Source organism: Gloeophyllum trabeum (genome assembly GCF_000344685.1).
Source record: "Gloeophyllum trabeum ATCC 11539 unplaced genomic scaffold GLOTRscaffold_00020, whole genome shotgun sequence".
In the NCBI taxonomy this organism is placed as follows: Eukaryota; Fungi; Basidiomycota; class Agaricomycetes; order Gloeophyllales; family Gloeophyllaceae; genus Gloeophyllum; species Gloeophyllum trabeum.
Window position 1 is genome coordinate 116,832 of NW_006920429.1, and position 20,849 is coordinate 137,680.

Sequence of the window (20,849 nt, forward strand, 5' to 3'; positions counted from 1 at the left end):
AAGCGCAATGCAGAAGAATGCAGAGCAGAGTTCGCTGGAAGTCGTGACAAGTCACGTGCTATGTGACCAAACTCTGAGCCACACACCGTGGCAGCTTGCGACACACTTTCTTCCTGACGAAGCCTCACTTTAATATTCCTGCAGAGATGGGGCAATATTGGATGGTGTAAGCCAGTACCCCATGCTGTTGCTGAGTACTCACCGCTTCCTTGTGCAGAGTAAACATCGACAAGTGGCAACAGACAGGAGATCAGGCGAAGCTATTCGAAATATGGTTATGGGAGCGCTCAAGCCCAACCTCGGACTCTCTCCTCAATCGGCTTCTGCCTCCCATGCTGGATCCAGCGGCAGAGAACCTTACGAAGGAACTCGTCAAGCATGTCAAAAGGTGCGTGCTAGTATCTAAGGTACCCCTTCTTGTTTCAAACTTTTCCGTAGCCCCATAGAGGCCGGCCTCGGGAGACTTTCTCTCCCCATGGAACTGCTCCATATGATTTTTGCCAATATTGAAGATATCCGTGATGTCGCCTGCTTATGCATCTGCAATAAGACACTCTGGGCAATCGGCTACAAATATGTTCTGAAGAAAATGGAAGAAGATCCAACCCGATGGGATGGCGACCGCCTTATCTTTGTTGGCGACTGTTCCGAGGGCTTACCAGAGGGTGTGCTATCCGCAGAAGAATTGGCGAAATTACGCGAAGAGCTCCCGACGTTATACGACAGCGACAGTGAAGATGCCGTTGGCTCTGAAAGCAACCATCCCAGTTTATATACCATCGCATGTGAGCTGTGTCACAACCGTCAAGGTCATAGGGACGGCTCGCCTTACGATCGACGCGAGTGGAAAATGCCAAGTCCAGAAGGCGAGTGCTATCGGAAATTGACGACGCCCTACTACGTCCAGTACGATGACTATGCTCTTTGCAACCTGTCCAAGCTCCAATACGTCCGTGCGGATATAGTGACGGAGATCGTCGGGGAAGCACTTCACCTTGGAGATGTACTCCTCTGTCAAATTGGCTGGTCGACCACTTCTTTGCTTCACGAGAGCGGTCTGCAGGAAGGTCCTTGGGCAGGTGACCGCTTTCGGGTCACGACGATGAATGAGGTTAATGGACCTCTGACGAAAAAGGGGGTGTGGAAAGATGTGAGCAGCGATGTGATGAAGCGGGTTGTGGAGATTTGGAGGGAGGTCCACGGTCCTAAGTGGCCTGCACTCGAGCAGAAGGACGAGTAGGTGCATGTCTTTCCAGTAGACGGTGACCTATAGTCGTGTCACCATTGGTATGTAAGCCGCGTCTTAAGTATTCTAAGTAAAGAAGACCCTGGTACGGGTTGCTTATTATCCCATGGGTCCCATACTATGATCGCATCTGCCCACTTGCGATCCAAGACTATCGCTTGCTGGATAATTGCCTCGCAGTCCGAGGCATTAGCGTGGTGTGTGGTGCACTTACGCCCTGAATATATCCGAAGCGCGAAAAGTGACTTTGACAAGGATCGTTCTATGGCTACCTCCCGCCACCGGCAAATACCGCTCCCCGTGCGTACGGAGAAATTGCAAGTCTGTAAGTGGGCCTCTTCATCGTCGCCGCAGACCAGGTCACTGACACTACAAGACAAAATTACCGACATGGCTTCAGAGGCGACACGACCTGTCGTCTTTACGACGGCCACGCCCTACCCGTTGCCAACACAAAAGTTTATGATCCCGGTTTCATGGCGGCGGTACCAGCTTTCGCGGCTCATAAACAAGGCACTGTCCTTGGAGAAACCGTTCCATTTGACTTTCTCGTGAGGGGGAGCTATTGCGGCAAGGGAGCCTGGCGGACTCCATCCCAGCATTTCTGCGAGTTTCTATCGTTCTGTTGTCAGTTGTCAATCTGGGAGAACCGTCTCTCCTGGTCTACGTCGCACACGCTTCTACTCTAAGAATCAGAATTGGTTATAAACAGCATTTTTCTCACATCGTAAAGATGGGCCAAGATTGGGGACTACGTGACCGAATCACCTTGTCCGACTTGGTCCGCACTCATGAACTTTGCTCTGCATTTGAGCTTATCTGACAATCTCCGTCTACGCTCCTAGTCATACAAACGTACACTACTACAAAATACCAACAGAGCCTAGGATATTGATGATAACTGGGCTCTCAACCTCTGAATTCTGCTGTCATAGGAATCACAGCATATAACGGAAAGCCGGCGCCCGATCTCCCATCTCCCTCAGCTCCTGCGCAGAGTACACAACAGCCCCTTTCTCTCCCGCCTCCCGCTCGGCTCTGTCTCTCTGTGCGTTAATGCGCGTGTACAGGAACACGACAAGCGGCACGCAGATGAAGCCGATGCCGACGAACATGAGCTCAATGCCATCTGAAGAGGAGTGTGAGTACAATCGGGTATTCGCAACGAGATGGACGCTACGAACGTCCTACGATATACCGAGGTGCATCTTTCGATCGATAGACGTTCGACGAAATCGCTCCCGCGAAGTTACCGATGCCAATGTGCAGCGCCATTCCGACGCCTCGCTTATATTGCCCAACCATGTTATTACCCAGCCTGTATCTCATTAGACCTGACTCGGGCCGGGGACAGAGGAAACGTACCAGGCAACGACCCCAGGGAACGCAGCATAGCTCCCGGCAACACAGAAGAACGTCCCGAAGTACTTGGCGCCGATCGGAGCATCCGTGATGTTGATCACAAAGCCAATCAAGAGCATGATGAGCCCGGCCATGATGAACGGAGATCGTTTCTTGATGCGGTCAGACCAGAGGGCGAAGATAAGGAGCACGATGGCTTAGGAGCACGGCAAAGAGGATTCTGTAAGCAAGGTAGGGAGAGACATAAGGAGGTCCGTGGCTTACTGGCGAAGACGTATGGGGGCACGGTAAGGAGCTGCGAGATCGCGGTGGTATATCCGAAGCTGATAACAATCGCGACATAAATCATCATTACGGACGTAGGAGGGTAAGATGGAGAAAACCTACCCTTGGATGATAGATCTGTATGCAAACGATTGATCAGCGCTCGTAAGATGCAACTCAAGTAGCACGTACGGCAAAAACAACGAAATGCCATATACTAGGCAAACAGCATTCAGTCTCGCGGCACTCTCTGTTCACGAATATAAGAGGACTTACATGGACCAACGACGGAGAAGTAAATCAGGATATGCACCCAAACCTGCACATGGCCGTATCCACCATATCAGGACGGACTCCCAAATCCCAACTGCGGCAGCAAAACGTACCTGCCAGTCTTTGAACGCAGCCCACACATGGCGCATTGCAAAATTCTCCTCTTCTCCGACAGATGAGTTGTCATATTCTATGTCCCGCTTGAGTACATCTCTTCCTGCAATGCAAGTGCACCTGGGGGCAGTGCTCACTCTTCTTATGGACAACGAAAGCTCGCTCGGCGGGAGTGAGGAACTTCGCAGTTGCTGGGAAGTCAACGAGGACTGTACTCAACCTATCAGTACCGACCACACGGGGACATGCAAAATACACACCGAAGAACGCGATGATGCCGACCACAACTGTACCAATACCCTCGAGGATCTACGAATGATCAGTTAACCATCCCCTCTTCCGCTACACGGGATGGACTCACAAAGATCCATGACCAGCCAAGCATACCCGCTGTACCGCTCATGAAGCTGATACCGAACGCGAGCAGGCCTGAGAAAGCACCTAACGACCGGTCAGGAAGGGCGAAAGAATGAGGGGCGCGGAAACTCGTCGCATACCAGCAAGTGTTGCAGCACCGAAGAACAATCCAACGCGGTACTGCAACATATGGCGCGGATACCACAGCGTAAGGCTAGGGAACCTGTGAGGGGAAGTTCGAAATCATGCAGAGGTCACGCACTAGTAGACAACGCCGGGGAACAGCCCCGCTTCGGCGACGCCTAGACATACGCGGGTGCCTACCAGCTGCTCGTAACTGTAATGACCCGTGATTGGTGATACTGAGTATGGAGAGTATTATGGTGGGCAGAGAAGGAACGCACTTCTTCACTAAGCCCATGAGAGTCCTGGATTTAGGTAAGTGAGTTCCACGTCATGAGTCTCTCGTCCGTAGTCAGCAGTGAAGATGCCTACATGATAATGCCCCAGGTGATCTTGAATAGATGCGAGGGATGAGAGGTGCGTGGAACCGGAACATCTTAACTTACAGTTATCCCGGGAAGCCACCTACAGTGTCAAGGTAATTATTTTGCTACGAGGCGTCGGTTAGAAGCAAAAGACGAACCTGGATGGTCTGAACTTCTTGAGCACCAAGCTTTATTGGGACAAGCCATATCAGTAACAAGGAGTATCGGGATACGTGAAGCCTTACTTTGCGGGGCATTCGAACAGGCAGTAAGGCTTGTGGAAAAAAATGTTAGGTCATTGCTCAAAGACGAATTCGGTATGACTTACGATGAAGTACATAGTCTAGGAGATCGATCAGGAGCTTGTCGGTCGACGTCGGGGAGACATACATACCAGCGCGATGTTGTACTGATTAGACACCAAATGTAATTGAGTAACTAGCCCCTGAAGCTTCGCGTTGCCTACAGGACGGTCTGAGTGGGATCCCAAAAATAGTCTCATATAAAATACACGTACCGATGTTGCCTAGAAAACAGGAAATGCGTCCGGTTCCGACGGACTTCAGTGGTTACATCACTGAGCACTCACCTCGATCGAGGAAGGAGAACAGATACATGACACTCAGAATGGGCATCAGCCTCAAATCTATCTTCCTCCACAGCCGCTTCTCCTCTTCCTCGGTCAACACAGGGGGGCTCGGGAGTCCCTCTTCGCCGTCATAGTGCAGCTTCCCCGGCACAGGTATCGCCGTGGACGTGTTCTCGATGGTTTCGACTGTCGGTTTCTCGCCGTCGACGCTCACGTCGGGAGTGGAGGCCTTCGAGCGCATCATGGCGGGACAGAGGAGACAGAGGGGTAAGGAACGGAGGACCGTTCACGTCTTTTATAAGGCAGTTATGGCAGCGCGCTAATAGTAAGGGTGATCATTCATACTAGAGGCGATCTCGTATGTTAGATTTACCCCGCATCCGGAGGAGGAGCGCCCCCACCCTGAACGCTGATTGGGTGGGATTGCGGGGTTAGCCATCAGAGAAGTCCCTGGATAAGGTCACGATGGTCGTCCACTACCTCCTTCGGATAATGTTGATCGACCTGCCTTCTGCAGGAACTCGTGACCTCGCATAAGCCAGTTCGGACTCCGGGGTTCCTGAACAATAAGTAGCATTGTTATATTCTAGCTGTAATGGGGAGTACCCGAGCGACTAGCTATCATAGTCAGTAAATGTGGCCCTGAGTTGAGGGTTTCACTTTGACTTGGTATGTCGGACGACGACAGGACTCAAAAAACATATCTTCAGAGTGAAACTTGAAGTTGCTTGTACAGTGAAACCGGCCCGGTAGATCGTTCACTGTGTTGGCGTCACGGTCCAGCCTAAGGTGGATCGCGATGGCGTCGACGACAGTGCATACTGTGTCTTGATTATGCAACACTGCATACGACATAACCGGTACGTCTATTAGTCTGGGTCTGTCTCAGTATTATACGTTATGGTATGCATATCTCTGGACACGGCGGTGACCCCCGGCGACGAGGTCCACGTATTCAAAAGGGACGACCTGGGGCCTACATTGTGAGCTGTTAGAGGAATCTTCACATGACAACAATCCTCAGAGAGTAAATACCCAGCAACGAAGTAGAGATTAGATGTAGTGATACCCAAAATCTGGAGGAAAGCTCTTCTTCCTCGGCAGAATCCGTATAGCAGCCTTCCTCTCGATACATGTTGATTTCCACCTGCTTGAGAAATGCAAATATTGGGGGTACAGCGTTATCGTCTGGGTTGGGCCAGCTATCGGAGTCCGAATGGCACGTACACCCATTCTCCTTAATAGTGTGTCGCCACAAGTCGGGCAAGCTGGTGGACACATTTTGTCACTGGTACGTTGTATGATGCTTCACTGAGTTTTCCAATATTCCACACGTAGCCATCACCTTCATTACAGTTGTAACGACTGCATAGAATCGTGGGGTCTTCACATCAGAAGAACTGTCACCAATGGATATCAGTACAGGCAAAGAACGACTCCATGTTGTTCCAGGTCTCGTGAGCGGCAATTTTGGACCTCGTTCTGCAACCCAAGCAGCGGACAGAAATTGTAAAGTTCCATGAGAGATAGTCCCCTTCAGTTTCTAAAGTACAAGGTTACAAGGTGTGCTCTTACCGCGGACGCCCGCAGTTCTCCGACACCATCAGCTTCCCAAATGACGGTCGCGTGCTCGACATCATTGATAGAGCCCTTGGATTTCTGCGCATCATTGTGGGAACTAATTATGGAACTGTTGAAGCTAATTACGCATTGGTGCGTATCTTCCTGTCCCGAGCGGCTGTGACCTGAAATCTCGGCGAGTGGTTGAGAGAGGAGAAAGAATACGAGGACACGTACCCCGGTGACGAGGAGAAGCATGTCGGCTGAGAAGGCCGCGAAAAAACGGAGGACAATCATAAATACAGCTAACATGAGTGTGCGTAATGTGCTCCAGAGCCTCGAAATGCTTGTTGACACCGGTAGTATTCAAAGGGGCAGACATCATGGCTATGGGAAGGTTACGTTCATCATCTATCGACGGCGGAGACGAGGTCAGAGATAGCCGCGCATGAGGAGGTGGAAATCGACTCGATTCGGCCATTTTTATGCGGCGAATGTCAGAGTCGGAAGCAAGAGGAGGCGACAAGAGGAGACAGTCGCCCACCATGCTCACAAAGTCACTGGAGCTTGAGCTCCGCTTCTCAAGATCTCACTATCCATTGTGTAAATGCTTCTTTGTGGCCTTGGAATGCACGTGTTGATGAGCGTCGCACCCAATCGCTGTGGCGCCGGTGTTGTGGCAAAAGAGAGGCGTATTTCTCACGCTCCTGCGTTCAGATTTGAGGCATGTGACGCCGTGAGTCACATATTCAGAGTTGCGTCGACCCCGCCTTGAAGTTGAACTTGTGCCTCAGTCCTTCTTTCACCGGTCTAAATGAGGTGTATCAGTTCTGCATGCGAGTGAAAATGAAGGAGTTGGCTGCCATATCTTGCGTCTTTGCAAGCTTGTGACCGACCTCAGGTGTCTATCACTCGTTTTACCACGGAGTCGGCATCCTGACCAATGTTGGGCTGTGTCTAGCTATCTAGCGGTCGGCTATAAAAGTCTGTCATTTCGCCCCCAATTCTGTATTGGCGAGAAGGCCGACCGATATCCAAGCGCCGTGACGCTCGCGACAGCGATGGCAGTATACGTGAACGTCATTGCATGCGTAACGTCTTCTCATCGCAGAACGTAGGTAGGTCGATCTGTTGCGTCGAAACGATGAAGGACTAAGTATTGCTGCCTTTGGTGCCATCCTATGATATAATTACTCCACTATCTCAGCTGACGACACGGTAAAGGGGCGGAGTTGCCTCTAATAATGGAAAAGCGAGGTAACCGCTCGTGCTTCCCTTGGTCCTGCTCAATTCCGCCCCTCGAGTCCTTCCCCTGGTATGCTTTTTGAAACGCAGTGAACCGAGATTGGCAGTTCCATGCCATCATTATGAGGGAGTTGCATCCTGCCAGAGGTAAGTATCCGGCGTTCGCTTCTACAGGTGCTATCCCCTGTGACTTAGCGGTTTCACTGAAGTCGACATATCGGAAAGCTTGAGACGAGGGCAACCTGGGAACCCCGACTATTGCGTCTCAGACAAATCTTCACCTAGCAGACATAGAACCCCGCCCAGGCCCAGATACTTCTCCCTCTTCACGGTAGATACAACTGGTAACTATAGCGAAGATGGAGAAGGAGCCAGGGCTATAAGCAAATCTTTCGCTCTTAGTGATGTAGCCACGCACATCCTTCCAAGGAAACTGGGGCACCGTTTACTTTCCAGTCACCTATACACCTACCGTCACCTGAAGGTTCTGCCTCGGGCGAATGTATGGTAAGTATCCTCCGACAGAGCTAATCGGTGTAAATGTGCGTCTATCGCCCTATAAATACACTTCTCGTGTCAGCTGACGGCATGATCAGGGTCTCCGTACCTCGATACTGGGCAGGCTCTGAGCCTTGGTACGTCGAGTTCATGGGCTCATTCAGTATGGACCTTCTCGAAGCGGACCTACGAACGAGACAGGCCTTCGCAGCCCCACACCCCAAACCTTGTGTTCTAACTTGGGCTTCGGCATCCCTCCTTTCCTATGGCTTCCCGGCGATATAAGAGCATTCAGCTGCAAGCACTTCGCACTATTCACGCTCCCCGACCATGCCCAGCCTGACCTTGCCCCCAGTTGAACCATACGCACCAGCACCCTTGCCTACAGAGGAATGTACGACCGCTTCTCCTTTGATACTCGGCAATGACAAACCGTGCTAACGCTCACTTATACCCATAGTGGACTATGCCGACCTCGCGGTTATCGACCTAAGTAAAGCCGCTACTGCAGAAGGTAGAGCTGAGTTAGCGCCGCTAGCGAGAGACGCAATGCGCACAAAGGGTTTCCTCTACGTTATAAATCATGGATACAGCCCGGCTCAGGTACGACCGATCGTTTCCCGCCTGCCAAGACGTACGACGTAAATGGGACATTAGACGAAGCGCATGTTCGATATCGCCAACGTACCGTTTGAGCACGTTTCGGACGATGAGAAGAAGGTATACGCCGGCAACATTAAGGCCACAGGGACGTATCTAGGATACAAGCTTCGTAAATATTGGGTATGTTTTCTATCACTCTCCGTCTCGAACCTATAGCTTAGCTATATTTGTGTCGTTGGATAGCACATCGACAACGGAGTGCGCGACCAGATCGAACATTACAACAGTAAGTATTATCCTGCGCTATTATCCCTGTGGGACATCAGCGAATGTAACTTACCGCACACCAGTTGACCCTGACGTCAACCGGAAATCGCATCCCGAGGCTCTTCGCCCCCTCCTCCCCGAGATCGAAGCATGGATCAAACATTGCCACCTCAATGTCATCCATCCGCTTCTGAGGTGAGCGTTGTTTTAGTGCTGCTGCATTGCTGTCGGCACATTGCTAACATTGATCATCGGCAGACTACTGGCCATCGGCCTCGAAATGCCAGAAGATACATTGGTCAATATGAGCAGGTACGAGGTGCCGGGGGAATCGTTTTGTGAGTAGCATGTACTTCGTACCCTTGGCCTGCTCACTCGTGATCCTTCTAGTGAGATTCATGAAGTAGTAAGCACGTCCGGCATTTTTGCCTCGTGTACTCCTACGTCTGCACTGTAGTTATCCTCGAAATGAACACGATGAGGCAAAGACGAAAAATGTATGGTTAAAGGGTCACACCGGTGTGCACGATTCTTCTGATAAATCCCTGTGTTGCATTGAGTCGCTCATTGTGTCCACTCAGATCTCAACTGCTTGACCGTCCTCTGGAGCCAGCCAGTAGCGGCTCTTCAGATCCTCTCGCCGAATGGTCGATGGCAATTCGTCAAGCACATGGAGAACGGTCTAGTGAGTGATGGTTCTTTCTCCATCCCAGGCCGGGATAGAAGACGCTCCTCCAGGTGATCAACTTGGGCGATGTACTTGAGTTCATCTCCGGTGGGTTCTACAAAGCGACGATCCACCGTGTCGTCCAACCGCCGCCATCTCAGCGAGGCTACACACGCCTGGGCGTCTTCTACTTCGCTATGTTGGACAACGATGTTATGCTCGAGCCGATGGAAGAAGAAAGTCCCGTCATTCAACGGGAAGGGGTGAAGTTAGACGGGCGGATCGAGCGCGGCAAGGCGCCTACTATGGATATGTACAGGAGGACTAGGATAAGTGCGTATGGGCAGACTGAGGTGAAGAAAGGCGAGAACGGCGTGGACACGGAGGTGTTGAGCGGCGTTCTCGTGAAGCATTACAATTAGGGTAAGCATAAACAAGCATTCGGAACCCTATTCTAAATGCTGTGTTCACTCAGAGTACATTCCAAAGGCATTAGTGATAGTGCGAATTGTTCCGAGCATCGACAGTGGCTCCGCTGTGTGTATAGTAGGACTCCGACCCCGCGACTGTGATTTTCCAGACATACCTGTACAAAGGATTTTATCAACTGATAGCACGATAAGAGAGGTGCGTTCGTCGTGTACGTTAATATTAGACTTGCCAGCATCGGGTAGTGGGGTTTCCCCGACTATTGCGTCTCGCAACTTCTTTCTTTCTCACATTCTCACTACACCATTCGAAGCCAAATGACGCGAAGGTCACATGTCATGCATACAAGAGAGCACCGAGTATCCTATAAAGTGAAGAGAGCCTGACCTCAGCCTCCGCTATTTTCCTTCGCCATGCCCTCCAGAACCCTGCCACCGGTTACGCCTTATATACCGGCCCCTGAGGCAGCGGAAGAGTGTACGTTGCAGCGCCCATTCTCTTGCCAATTGGAATGCTGACAAAACAAAATCAAATCTAAACTTACTTCGGTAGTGGACTATGCAGATCTTCCTGTCATTGACTTGAGCACAGCTGCGACGGCGGAGGGTCTGAAGGAACAAGCAACAGTGGCAAGAGATGCCATGCGGAATAAAGGTTTTTTCTATGCCATAAATCACGGCTATACGCCTCTTCAGGTGACTTTTTTCGTCAATTCTGAACGTAGTCGCGCCTGACAATCGCCTGGACTAAGCGTATGTTTGATGTTGCCAATATTCCGTTCGAAGATGTTCCTAGGGAGGAGAAGCAAACCTACGCGGGGAATATAAAGGCGACCGGATCATATCTCGGATATAAGCTTCGAAACTACTGGGTATGCTCTTGCCCGTCTCAGTGTGACGGTGGATAGCGGATCGTCGCTAATTTGGGATGGCGCACAGCACATCGAGAATGGCGTGCATGACCAACTGGAGCATTATAATCGTGAATATATTCGGCAGTCAAATGTAGTCTCTCAGACTTACCGACACGCTCCATGACCTAAACAGTCAACGGCGACGTTGATAGACGTCAGCATCCGCAAGCACTACGCCCTCTGCTCCCAGAGATAGAAGAGTTCGCCAAGCATTGCCACTTCAGTGTTCTTCATCCCATTCTGAGGTACGCCTCTTGGCGCACATGCGACGCTTCTCTGTCGCTAGTGGCCTTGTGACTTCTCAATCTTCTAGGCTTTTGGCGGTTGGCCTTGAGATGCCCGAGGAAACGCTCGTCAATAGCCACACGTACGGGACAGTGAAGAATGAATCATACGGTGAATCGTTTGAGATAGTCCTCCTTAACAATGCACACTGACTCGAGTTAAGTGAGATTTATGAAATAGTGAGTATCCTTCGATGTTCTGACTCCTCTATCAAACGATGAGTCCAGCTGGCCACGGTCCGAAGACGAGGAAGAGAAGACAAACAATGTATGGCTCAAAGGGCATACAGGTGAGCATATCTCTGTAGCGAGCCTCAGCATTCAGAAACTCACCGGCTCTTCGGAGCCTAGACTTCGGAAGCATCACCATACTTTGGAGTCAGCCCGTCGTTGCGCTCCAGATTCTATCACCGAGCGGGCGGTGGCAATGGGTAAACCACATCGACAATGCTCTCGTATGTATTTCCCGCGTAGTACCGCACCCCTGGCTGATCTGGTATAGGTCATCAATGCAGGTGACGCCCTGGAATTCCTGACTGGTGGATTTTATAAAGCGACGATCCATCGGGTCGTCCAGCCACCTCCATCACAAAGGGGTTATACGCGCCTCGGCGTGTTCTATTTCGCCATGCCCAACGGCGACGTCGTCCTGGAACCCATGGTGAAAGAAAGTCGGGCACTTCAAAGAGAGAAGGGACACTTAGAGAGACGCTTCGAAGAAGGAAAGGCACCAATCATGGAATCCTGGCGGAGGGCGAGGACAAGTGCATATGGGAAGTCTGAACTGAAGAAGAGCGATGATGGAGCAGACGTGGAGATCATTAACGGAGTGACCGTGAAGCACTACAACTGATGACGAATTGGAATGTGAATGCCAACAACGTACTACACAGATCTAGCAATATAGACCAGAGGCTCGTGGTATGATAACACCACTCAGACGCTTGACCATCGTGAAGGACCTCGCCATGCCACAGTGCTTGAAGATGGAGGCTTAGCGATGACTGAAGGGTCCTAATTCAGACAGAGCACCCGCAATGGCTCCTTTCCTGTCGCCGCACTTTCGCAAAGCGAGGTACAAGCCGTTCTACCTCCTTCCATAGCTTCTGCTGCATTTGAGCAGCCGACGACCACACGAGGGGCAGTCGATAGACAGTCTTGACCTCCCGAACGTTGGGGAGCACGTCAGACAGGAACTCTGCAACATCCAGCGGGTACTTGATCGGCGAGTTACCCACGTCGATCGTAGTGATCTTCTCGTTGCAGATTCCCGCGCCCGGTCTGCTCTGCGGGCCGTGTCCAATCTGCCCTGCATGAAAGACCAAGCCCAAAGAGTTGAGATCTGGACAGAGTCTGAGCAGCGCGACTACTCCCCGAGCAGTGACGTGCAGGTCCTTAATCGAACCACTCTGAACACCGACATTGAGACGCTGGAGATGGGGCCAGTTCATAGCCAGCTCTTCAAGGGAAGCGTCATCCAATGACGCGGAACACTTGATAGTAATGTCCAACATTTTCAGCCGCGAAAATATGGAGAGCCCCTTGAGCACCTCGCGCTCTAGGGTATACCCGTCTTCATATGGTGGGAGAGGCTGTTGCCAGCGGTAGGCAGGATTCACAGAGATGTGCGTCAGCCGGCGGGGCGAACAGTATTGACAGACATGCCGCAGCCAATCCTCTATGAGAGTAGCCTTTGTGTCATCTGGGAGATTGATTACTAGCGATTGCAGATTGGCCAGCAATCCATATTGCTTGAGCGCCGCCGGGGGTATAGTTCCGTACATCGTGAGGTTCAAATGGGTGAGACACTCGAAGGAGGGTCTTAGAACGTCATCGCTGCCATCAGGTGACGGGACCGAGGGCAGAATGGGAGGTCTATTAGACTCAACGTGACTCACAAGCGTCAGCTTCCGCAACTTGGGCCACGAGGCGAGAGCGAGCCAAAACTCGGGGGGAATCGAGTTCACGAAACAGGTGAACTCCCGTACGTTCCGGAGCAACGTCAGTACATTTAAAAAGTGCGGGTCATCTGCAATACGCCGGGCGGATGGGCCTAGGAAATGCACTGTCTCCAGAATGGGGCATCTCTTCACTAGTTCTGTCAAGGAATTCAATGCACTGCTCGTCGTGTTGTAGACTCCGAAGGATATGGTCACCGTCTGCATAACGGAGGACAAGAATAGCGGTAGATATACCGGATCTCTGTCTGTCCAAGATAGCGACACCAGGTCCGGGAAGACAGCCGCATGAGGCGTGAGTGCCAACAGTTTACTGTAGACTCCTTCATCAAGAGGATCGTTGTGACGGTCGACATAGAGGGAGCGGACGCGACGGGCGATCGGAAGGCATTGCTCTATATCTGAGACGGTGAGGTCGCGAACGAATTTCTGCGACACAAATTGATGGCGTTAGCAGCTGCAAAACCATCCCCGCAAGTAGAGGAGTCGTACCACACGGCCGCTGAAGTCCTTCTTCCATAGGTCGGAAGGCATGCTCCTAATGAAAGGTTCCAGCGACGAGAGCGTGTGCCACAGTATTCCCAACGCAGGTTCGGTGAAGACCTTGGACGTCCGGGCGCAAGCAGCCAGAGATGCTCGACTGCGCCCTCCCGTACCCAGTAGCAGAAACCAGAAAATCTGCTCTAATATTTCTGTGACGGCGAGGCAATCATGCATGACGAAAGACCCTGGAAGTCGACAAGGGGGATGTTCGCAGTTCTACTCAGTCTATGACCGCGGTTGGCTTCGCAGAGAGCGAAAGCAAGGGGTAGCGGACATCGGCAATTTTGACTAGCTGCGTACTCTAAAGCCAAGCCACAGCTGAAACAGGGACTAAATCAGTCCATGGCTGTACGAGGGCAGTCCCGTCGCGACAAAACTGAAAGCCCGCTGCATGGTGGCGGATGCAATCGGGGTTGTCGATAGGCTGTTGACAACGTGCAGCCCGGGTTCGGCCGAAGCCATAGCAGCTATGGTTCGGCCACAAATGGCAGAGCTGTTGAGTCCTTCTTGAGTCCTCAAGACCTCAATGAGGACTTAAATGTGGAAGCATTTAAGTGGAACCAAGAACGTTTGGGCATAGTGGGAGGTACAGTATACAGGTTCATCCAAGAAGGTACATAGATAGATATAACAAGGGTATCCTGGATTCACGTTTTCTTTGCAGCTCTGGCTCTCGTCGCCCTAGTAGTCTTCGGGACTTCCTGAGGAGGTTCCTCCGTCTTCACCCTAGGCTTTGCTGTACGGCCTTTCTTCGCGGGAGCCGGAGCCTCCTCAGCAGGGGTGCTGCCCGACTCCGGTGTGTTCTCCTTGTCCCCGATCCCCTCGACACAACTAGACTCACCCGCTGTTGAGGGAGCGGCAGCATCCTTGGCACGCCCCCTGGCAGGGGTCTTCCTTGCCTTAGTGGCGGGGGTAGTGGCAGTGGCCCTCACAGCCCTCACGACTCCATCGTCGTTGTCTTCCTGCTTCACTTTCCCGGCACCGCGCTTGGTAGGTTTGGACTTAGCGTCAGGAGGGTGCTCGGGAGAAGTAGGCCTCTCAATGAAATCCAACTCATCGGTGTCGACGTCGATGGGTTTCGTCTTCGCACCACGCGTTCGCGGTGCGGGTTTGGTCTTCGAGGGGGCCGCCTCCGAGTCTGTGGCCGTAGCATCGTGATCAGCGGACCGTCCGCGGCGGACCGTCCTGCGCGCCGCAGGGTCTGGAGCCTCGGACTCAGAGGTCGCTCCGCGAGCTTTGGATGCTGGCGCCTTTCTCTTCGAAGCAGTTGCCTTCGAAGTCTTCATGGGCGCATCTTCTGGGACCGTTTCCAACTGCGGTGCACAGGAATCTTTGGCTTCTGGCTTGTGCGGAGGTTCTGTAGACGCAGTCGCCTACAAACACATTTAGCAAACCCGTCTCTATGACACAACCGGTACTAACCTCAACGTCTGCCACGCGACGACCCCGCAATACCCTAGGCTTTTTAACCGAGGCCTTGGATTTTCCCGCTACGTCAACTTCGTCATCAGTGTCCGCGGTGGACTTGCTTGGTCCCCTAGTCTGAGGCGTGGCCTCGTCATCAGCCAGCTGTGAGGCACCCGTAGCAGGTGTACGCGCGACCCTCTTCCTGGTCGGCGCGGCAGTCTTGGGGATCTGAGTGCTCCGCGTCGCCTTGGACTTCGCCGCCGCAGGGGTCTTTCTAGCTCTTGGGTTTGAGGCGGGTGGCTCTTCTTCCATTTCAACGTCACCTGCCGTTTCGGCTTCCAGCTCCGCCTCTGGTTCTGGCTCGGGCTCAGGAGCGGCGTTCGCTTTCCACCCTTCAGGCGTCGCCATCATATCGCCCACCCCATCGAGAACGGCCGAGGGCATTTCCTTCTCCGGCAAGAACATATTCCTCACCCCGTCCATCCTCGGTGAGGCGCTTGGATCACCCACGATGGCATTGTGCACGAACAAGTCGCGCACGCCTCGGACGGCCGGAGTTTGTAAAGCAGGCTGATGTTGCTGGCCGAATAGATGTCTGAGATCCAATCGAGGGGTCCGTGGAACGCTGTCAGAAGGTTGGGCATGCTGCTCGGCCTGCTCGACGTCCTCCTGCGGAGGCTCATCCTCCTGAGCGTCGCTCATCGCGATATCCTCGTCCTCATCTTGCGCGCCTTGGTAGAAGTTCGCCATCGGCATCGCGTCGGGGGCAATCAGGCTGAACCTAGCCTTCCCCTTCTTGGCAGGACTGGGGGTGACCGCCAGCTGCTCGAACCGCGCGCTGCGGCGCCTGTTCATATCCTCGTTCGCCTCCTTAACCTTCTCCAACAACGTCCGCGCGTCCTCGTCGCCTTCCTTCGCCTCCTCCTTCTTCATTTCTGGCTGCTCACCTTGCATGGCCGGAGCTTTGGCGGGCGAGACGCTCCCAACCCTCCTCACGCCCGGTATCTGGCCGCCGAAGAACGGATCCGGCATGTGCAGCGCCGACCGACGACGTTCCAGGATCGCCTATGCGTAACTCATGAGACCATCACATGGACGAGGACGAAGCACGCGTCGCGTACCTTCCTCTCGGCCTCATCCACCTTCTCCCTCTTCCTCGGGCTGAGGGCGAAGCCATCCTCTGCCTTCGCCGTCCCCATTCCATCTCCTTCCTTGCCTACAGCAACCGCGATATCCTTGACCTTCCACGGGGGCTCGACCTTCACCCTCCTGGGTCCATCATATGCGGCCTTCCCAAGGCTTGGCCGCAGGGCTGTACGCGGGGGGGTGAAGACGCGCGCGCCTGGCGGAGGGCGCTGGGCTTGCGGTGTCATGAATTGCAGACGTTGGCCCTGCTCGGGAGTTTTAAAATGCGGTTGCGGGACAGCGGGTTGGTCGTGTTCTGCAGACGTGCCTGCCGGTGAAGGCGTTGTCGGGAGGTCAGGATACATTGGGGTGTATTCATCTTGATCTTCCTGCTCTTCTTCGTGCTTTGTTGCGTCCTCCGTTTCCTGTACGTACAAAATGAGCACACGGAAGGAATGATAAGAAACCGGATCCTTACATCCATGTTATCGTCTTCATCATGTTCGTCCTCAGCATGTAGCTGTCTCTCCGGGCTTCTGCTCAGCGACCTCAAGAGTCCACGGACAGCCTCGAATGGCCTCTGCCACCCAGACGCCCGTGAAGGACGAGAGGGCGAGTCCTCCTCCTCGTCATCCATCCGCACATCATCGCCGCCGTCCATTTCCTCATCCTCGTCGTCCTCCAGGATACCAGCCACGACCTCCTCCACCTCCTTCTCCTCTTCCGTCTCTCGCTCGATCTCCACCCTGAGGGCCGTGCGCTGTGCCGAGCGTATGAGGACCGCGCGGTGCAGCGACGGCCGGGGCGGACGCGCTGGCCGCGGAGTCCGGTACACAGGGGTCCTTGGCGGGAACACGGGTGGCTTCGACGGCGTGCTGAGCACCGGAGCAGGGCGGGGGATTTGGGGCACATCTTCGAGGATAACGAGATCGTTCTCTTCCTGCGTGACCCGCGGGTGGTTGCCGTCCACGAGCACGATTTCTTCGCCCTTGACTGGAGACTTGACGGGGCTTTGCAGCAGCCTCAGGTTCTCTCTTGGGTCGTCGCTCGGCCTCGGGGTGAATACCTGTGCGCTGTGGATCATGCTCATGCGGACTTTGCCTGGGCGGGCTGGGGTGGCAATGAGGATCGGGCGAAGCTCCTTCGGCGGGTACTGGAATATGAATAGTTTCTTGTGGATTTCGATCTTCGAGTTCGTCGATAAAGGGATGGTAGCCGGAGACGCGGGGTTGGACGAAGGGTATACGGGTGAGTCGTCCACCCAGACTCCGTTTGTACCGAGCACCACAAGGAATGCCTGTCAAATGTTCTGACGAATGCAGTGTGCATATTCGACTGTGTCGCACCTTTCGCTCCTGGAACATAACCTTACAATGCACCGCGCTCACAGAGTCGTAGTACAGTCTCACGTCGCATTTGACATCTCGTCCGAAAGTAATCTCCTCTTCGTCGATAGGAAACACCGCTGCTACCGCACTAGGGTCGTTACGTTTCATAAGTTTGAGAGTGCCATAGCGTCCGACTTCGCTGGCGTCCATAGCTTGAGGCTTATGAGCCGATAGTGGCAACGCAGCGGAGGTGGTGGACAGCGGACGGACGCGGTTGAGAGCCGAGGAACGCGGTTGACTGGGCACGTGACACGCTCGCGTGGTAAATGGATCAGGTGACCGCGTATTCTGCCACAGGCGACTCGGAAGACCTGCCTGAGCTTGGAGTCATACTTACGCCACTTTCCTGCTCTGCCTCTGCTCTTAAATATCAGAATATATCACACACAGCAGAAGAAGACTCATTAACCGTCCTTCATTGCTCAACCAACGTCTGAATCCCCCGCGCTGTCTTTCAACTTCTACGCCCGAAAAGTCAAATCTCACAGAGTTTCTTATGTCTACTGTCTGCTTACCGGCATCAAGGTTTCCGCATTCCTTAGCCGTTGTGTTACTCGTATTTGCATTGGCTCTTTGGCTTGACCGCCCCAAAAAGCAATCCCGTTTATTACGGCCGGGACCCTTAAAATTCTCTCCCTTGACTTCGCCACTAACATCAATGACGGCGTGAAATGTTTTGGATCGTCCCTCTGTGCCGCAGGCAGCGACACTGACCCCTTCCCCCCGAATAGTCGCTTGGCTCGTCCCTCTGTATTCGCTGCGCCGATCAGGTTTGATCAGGTAGAGGCCGGTCGAGAGCATGGAGTGGCAATACGAATGATCAGGCATCGGTGTTGACGACTTCGCAGGATGATTCTCGTTGAACGTCTACTTGGCGGACGCTTCCCGGTGCCCCTCCGGACGTGCATGCTCTCGGGCCTCCGTGGACACTCATTCAGCTTCTCCACCGAGACACGACAGAGATCATGGCCCTCGGTATTGCCTTCGCGTGAGTGCCCCATGTCGTACTTTTCCCCGCGAACATTGATGAGCAGAGAGACAGGGCCGAGTGGGAGACGGGCGAGCGGCGACACGCTATGTACTCCGGGCAAGGGCCGAGAGAGATCGGAGACAAGGCGCCGGGCTTCAGTTAGTAGACAATTTGGGAACTAAGATGCTGGGAGCTGGATAACTAGACAGATCCACTCTCTTGAGAAGCAATACCTGCGCCGGCTTCGAACCGCCCGTACGCTCCGGTCGACCCCAGGAGCCATGATAAGATACTATGCTCTCAAATAATATAAGGCTTCCTACACAATAGCGACGCCTGGAACCATAGATACACAAGAACGAGTTGGATATAGCATGAATACCTACCAGTCACCCGCACGCCAGGAATCGAGAAGTCTTAGTCAAGAGCGATCGCAATACCGTCCCTGTGCCTCCCGCCCTATCCACATTGACGCTAGTCCAAGATAGCGGGAAGGCGATCCTGAATTTTACCCCCCGCCGAAGCGTGCACGCCCGATGCCTCCAGTACCGCGCCCTGAGTGCTCGCACCCTCCGTGACCGCACTCTCCGTAGCTGCATCCCCGGCCTCGCGATTACGGGCGCGTTTCGCAGAGTTGTCCTTCCCATCATTGCCTTCTCGCTTTCGCTTGCTCCGAGTCTTGCGTCCGGAAGCCGGGTGAGACCCAGTGCCGGTCCTGAGGTTCGCTGCGGTGTCTTGGGCAACACGCTTCTTCGAGATGGGAATGCGACGGAACGCTGTAGCACTATCATCCGGCTCCGGCCAGCTATTGGAATCCAGAGCTTCACGAAAAGCCAGCTTGATGTGTTGGTGGGTCTGCAGCTGGTAGAAACTATCAGGATCATTGTCATAGTATCGCTCGTAGATCCATTCATCTTGGTAGTGGGTCGCCACGAGGCCAGCGAGACGGTGGATACACCTAGTCACTGGTATGTTGATTGATGCTTCGTCGAGTTCTCCGGCCTTCTTCGTGTCGTACACTTCGCTGCTATGGTGATTGCCACGGAGAACCTTCATATTCTTCACCTCTACTCGAATGAAGTGAGTTCTCCGAGCGATATCTGCGCCGCAGAAGATACGCTTGATCCAGTCCACCGACAAGGTATGGGGCCTGTGATGGATGAAAAGGTATGCGGTAGACCAGAAAAACGACTCCAAGTCATTCCAGGTGGCGTGAGCAGGTACATCCTGTCCTGGTTCCCGTATTCGGGCAACGGATAGGAACTGCACAGTTCCCTGGAAGACATCCCTCGTTAGTAGTGAGACCATACTGCTTGGACCAGAGCAGCGTGCTTACCGTGATTTCCCGCAAATCTCCATCACTTCCGGGTTCACCGATCACGGTGGCATATTCCATATCAATGAGAAAACCTTTGCAATTTTCCATATCGGGATAGGCGCTAATCATGATATTGTTAATGCTGATATCCCGGTGGAGAATTTTCTTCTCGCCCATCCTCTCATGACCTGACGCTCCCATAAGCCATGGAGGGACGACAAGGAAACGAGGGTACTCACCTAGAAGACTATCATAGATCGCCTCCATCGCTTCACGAGTGGAAGAGAAGCGACTCAGTGGGATCCCCACGGAATCAAGGACGCAGCGATGATGGACGCGCGGAGGACACTTGCGAGGTCCGTAGTGCTTATTAAGGAGGTGAGCAATCGTCCGATGCATTCCGCTATCCGGGTCGGGAGGGTCAATCAGATCCACATCGCTGCGCAGCCTTGCTACACCCGGAACAGGCCCCTCAGCATGGATGATCTTGTATATTTCACCCTCGAGCCTGCGAGACGGGTCGCGCCAGGAGTCTTTGATGATAACAAAATGATCCTCGTTACTGCGTTCCGGATTTTCCACAGTGCCTGGGACAGGGAAAGCGAGCCAGGTACACGTCCCTCGGCCGAGCATCGCCGTCGAGGTGAAGAGCGGCGGACCCACGGTGATGTACTGCTCCACTTTATCGTCAGACTTTGACGGTACCATGATCGTACTGCTCTGCGCCACCAGGGTGTTGTCGTCCAGCATCTCGGCCTCCTCCGAAATTAATCGTTTCGCCCTCGCCTTCTTGATCTTTTCCCGAAGGAGCTCGACGTGGCCGTCTGGGCGCGATTCGAAATTGATCGTAGGGTCCACGCCGCTACCGCAGTACCCTTGGGCACCGAATCCCGCCAGAAACTGCCAAAACGGTTCGAGGTCCTGCTTGTAGTCGAAATAGTCGGATATGAGCACCGAGGAACGATCCCACCGAAAGAACCT

At 53.3% G+C, this 20,849-nt stretch overlaps 7 protein-coding genes across 7 annotated transcripts; 3 read left to right on the forward strand and 4 right to left on the reverse strand.

Moving 5' to 3' along the window:
- Positions 1–146: 146 nt before the first annotated feature.
- GLOTRDRAFT_133862 (uncharacterized protein) lies at positions 147–1,240 on the forward strand (the record flags this gene model as incomplete). Its single annotated transcript, XM_007872836.1, has 3 exons — positions 147–166; positions 218–388; positions 439–1,240. The coding sequence occupies 3 exons, from the start codon at positions 147–149 to the stop codon at positions 1,238–1,240; spliced, it is 993 nt and encodes a 330-aa protein (XP_007871027.1).
- Positions 1,241–2,184: 944 nt separating this feature from the next.
- On the reverse strand, positions 2,185–4,937 carry GLOTRDRAFT_108590 (MFS general substrate transporter; the record flags this gene model as incomplete). The annotated part of the gene is made up of 18 exons (XM_007872837.1): positions 2,185–2,375; positions 2,431–2,564; positions 2,612–2,804; positions 2,873–2,931; positions 3,065–3,089; positions 3,149–3,191; positions 3,259–3,335; positions 3,397–3,468; positions 3,520–3,568; positions 3,621–3,700; positions 3,757–3,830; positions 3,879–3,953; positions 4,021–4,044; positions 4,112–4,131; positions 4,186–4,204; positions 4,263–4,292; positions 4,491–4,566; positions 4,694–4,937. The coding sequence occupies 18 exons, from the start codon at positions 4,935–4,937 to the stop codon at positions 2,185–2,187; spliced, it is 1,485 nt and encodes a 494-aa protein (XP_007871028.1).
- Positions 4,938–8,326: 3,389 nt separating this feature from the next.
- On the forward strand, positions 8,327–9,955 carry GLOTRDRAFT_96982 (Clavaminate synthase-like protein; the record flags this gene model as incomplete). The annotated part of the gene is made up of 10 exons (XM_007872839.1): positions 8,327–8,390; positions 8,457–8,599; positions 8,654–8,779; positions 8,843–8,885; positions 8,950–9,061; positions 9,125–9,204; positions 9,257–9,272; positions 9,324–9,385; positions 9,448–9,551; positions 9,605–9,955. The coding sequence occupies 10 exons, from the start codon at positions 8,327–8,329 to the stop codon at positions 9,953–9,955; spliced, it is 1,101 nt and encodes a 366-aa protein (XP_007871030.1).
- A 420-nt stretch (positions 9,956–10,375) lies between these two features.
- GLOTRDRAFT_133865 (Clavaminate synthase-like protein) lies at positions 10,376–12,012 on the forward strand (the record flags this gene model as incomplete). Its single annotated transcript, XM_007872840.1, has 9 exons — positions 10,376–10,439; positions 10,515–10,657; positions 10,714–10,833; positions 10,901–10,943; positions 11,009–11,120; positions 11,189–11,271; positions 11,345–11,449; positions 11,511–11,614; positions 11,662–12,012. 9 exons carry the CDS (start codon positions 10,376–10,378, stop codon positions 12,010–12,012), a joined length of 1,125 nt encoding a protein of 374 aa, XP_007871031.1.
- A 166-nt stretch (positions 12,013–12,178) lies between these two features.
- Positions 12,179–13,651, reverse strand: GLOTRDRAFT_133866 (uncharacterized protein; the record flags this gene model as incomplete). The annotated part of the gene is made up of 2 exons (XM_007872841.1): positions 12,179–13,546; positions 13,610–13,651. 2 exons carry the CDS (start codon positions 13,649–13,651, stop codon positions 12,179–12,181), a joined length of 1,410 nt encoding a protein of 469 aa, XP_007871032.1.
- Positions 13,652–14,201: 550 nt separating this feature from the next.
- Positions 14,202–17,730, reverse strand: GLOTRDRAFT_141481 (uncharacterized protein; the record flags this gene model as incomplete). Its single annotated transcript, XM_007872842.1, has 5 exons — positions 14,202–15,033; positions 15,083–16,132; positions 16,189–16,617; positions 16,671–17,489; positions 17,539–17,730. The coding sequence occupies 5 exons, from the start codon at positions 17,728–17,730 to the stop codon at positions 14,308–14,310; spliced, it is 3,216 nt and encodes a 1,071-aa protein (XP_007871033.1). The 3' UTR covers positions 14,202–14,307.
- Positions 17,731–19,024: 1,294 nt separating this feature from the next.
- GLOTRDRAFT_133868 (uncharacterized protein) lies at positions 19,025–20,618 on the reverse strand (the record flags this gene model as incomplete). The annotated part of the gene is made up of 3 exons (XM_007872843.1): positions 19,025–19,825; positions 19,887–20,056; positions 20,108–20,618. The coding sequence occupies 3 exons, from the start codon at positions 20,616–20,618 to the stop codon at positions 19,025–19,027; spliced, it is 1,482 nt and encodes a 493-aa protein (XP_007871034.1).
- Between the last annotated feature and the right edge of the window lie 231 nt (positions 20,619–20,849).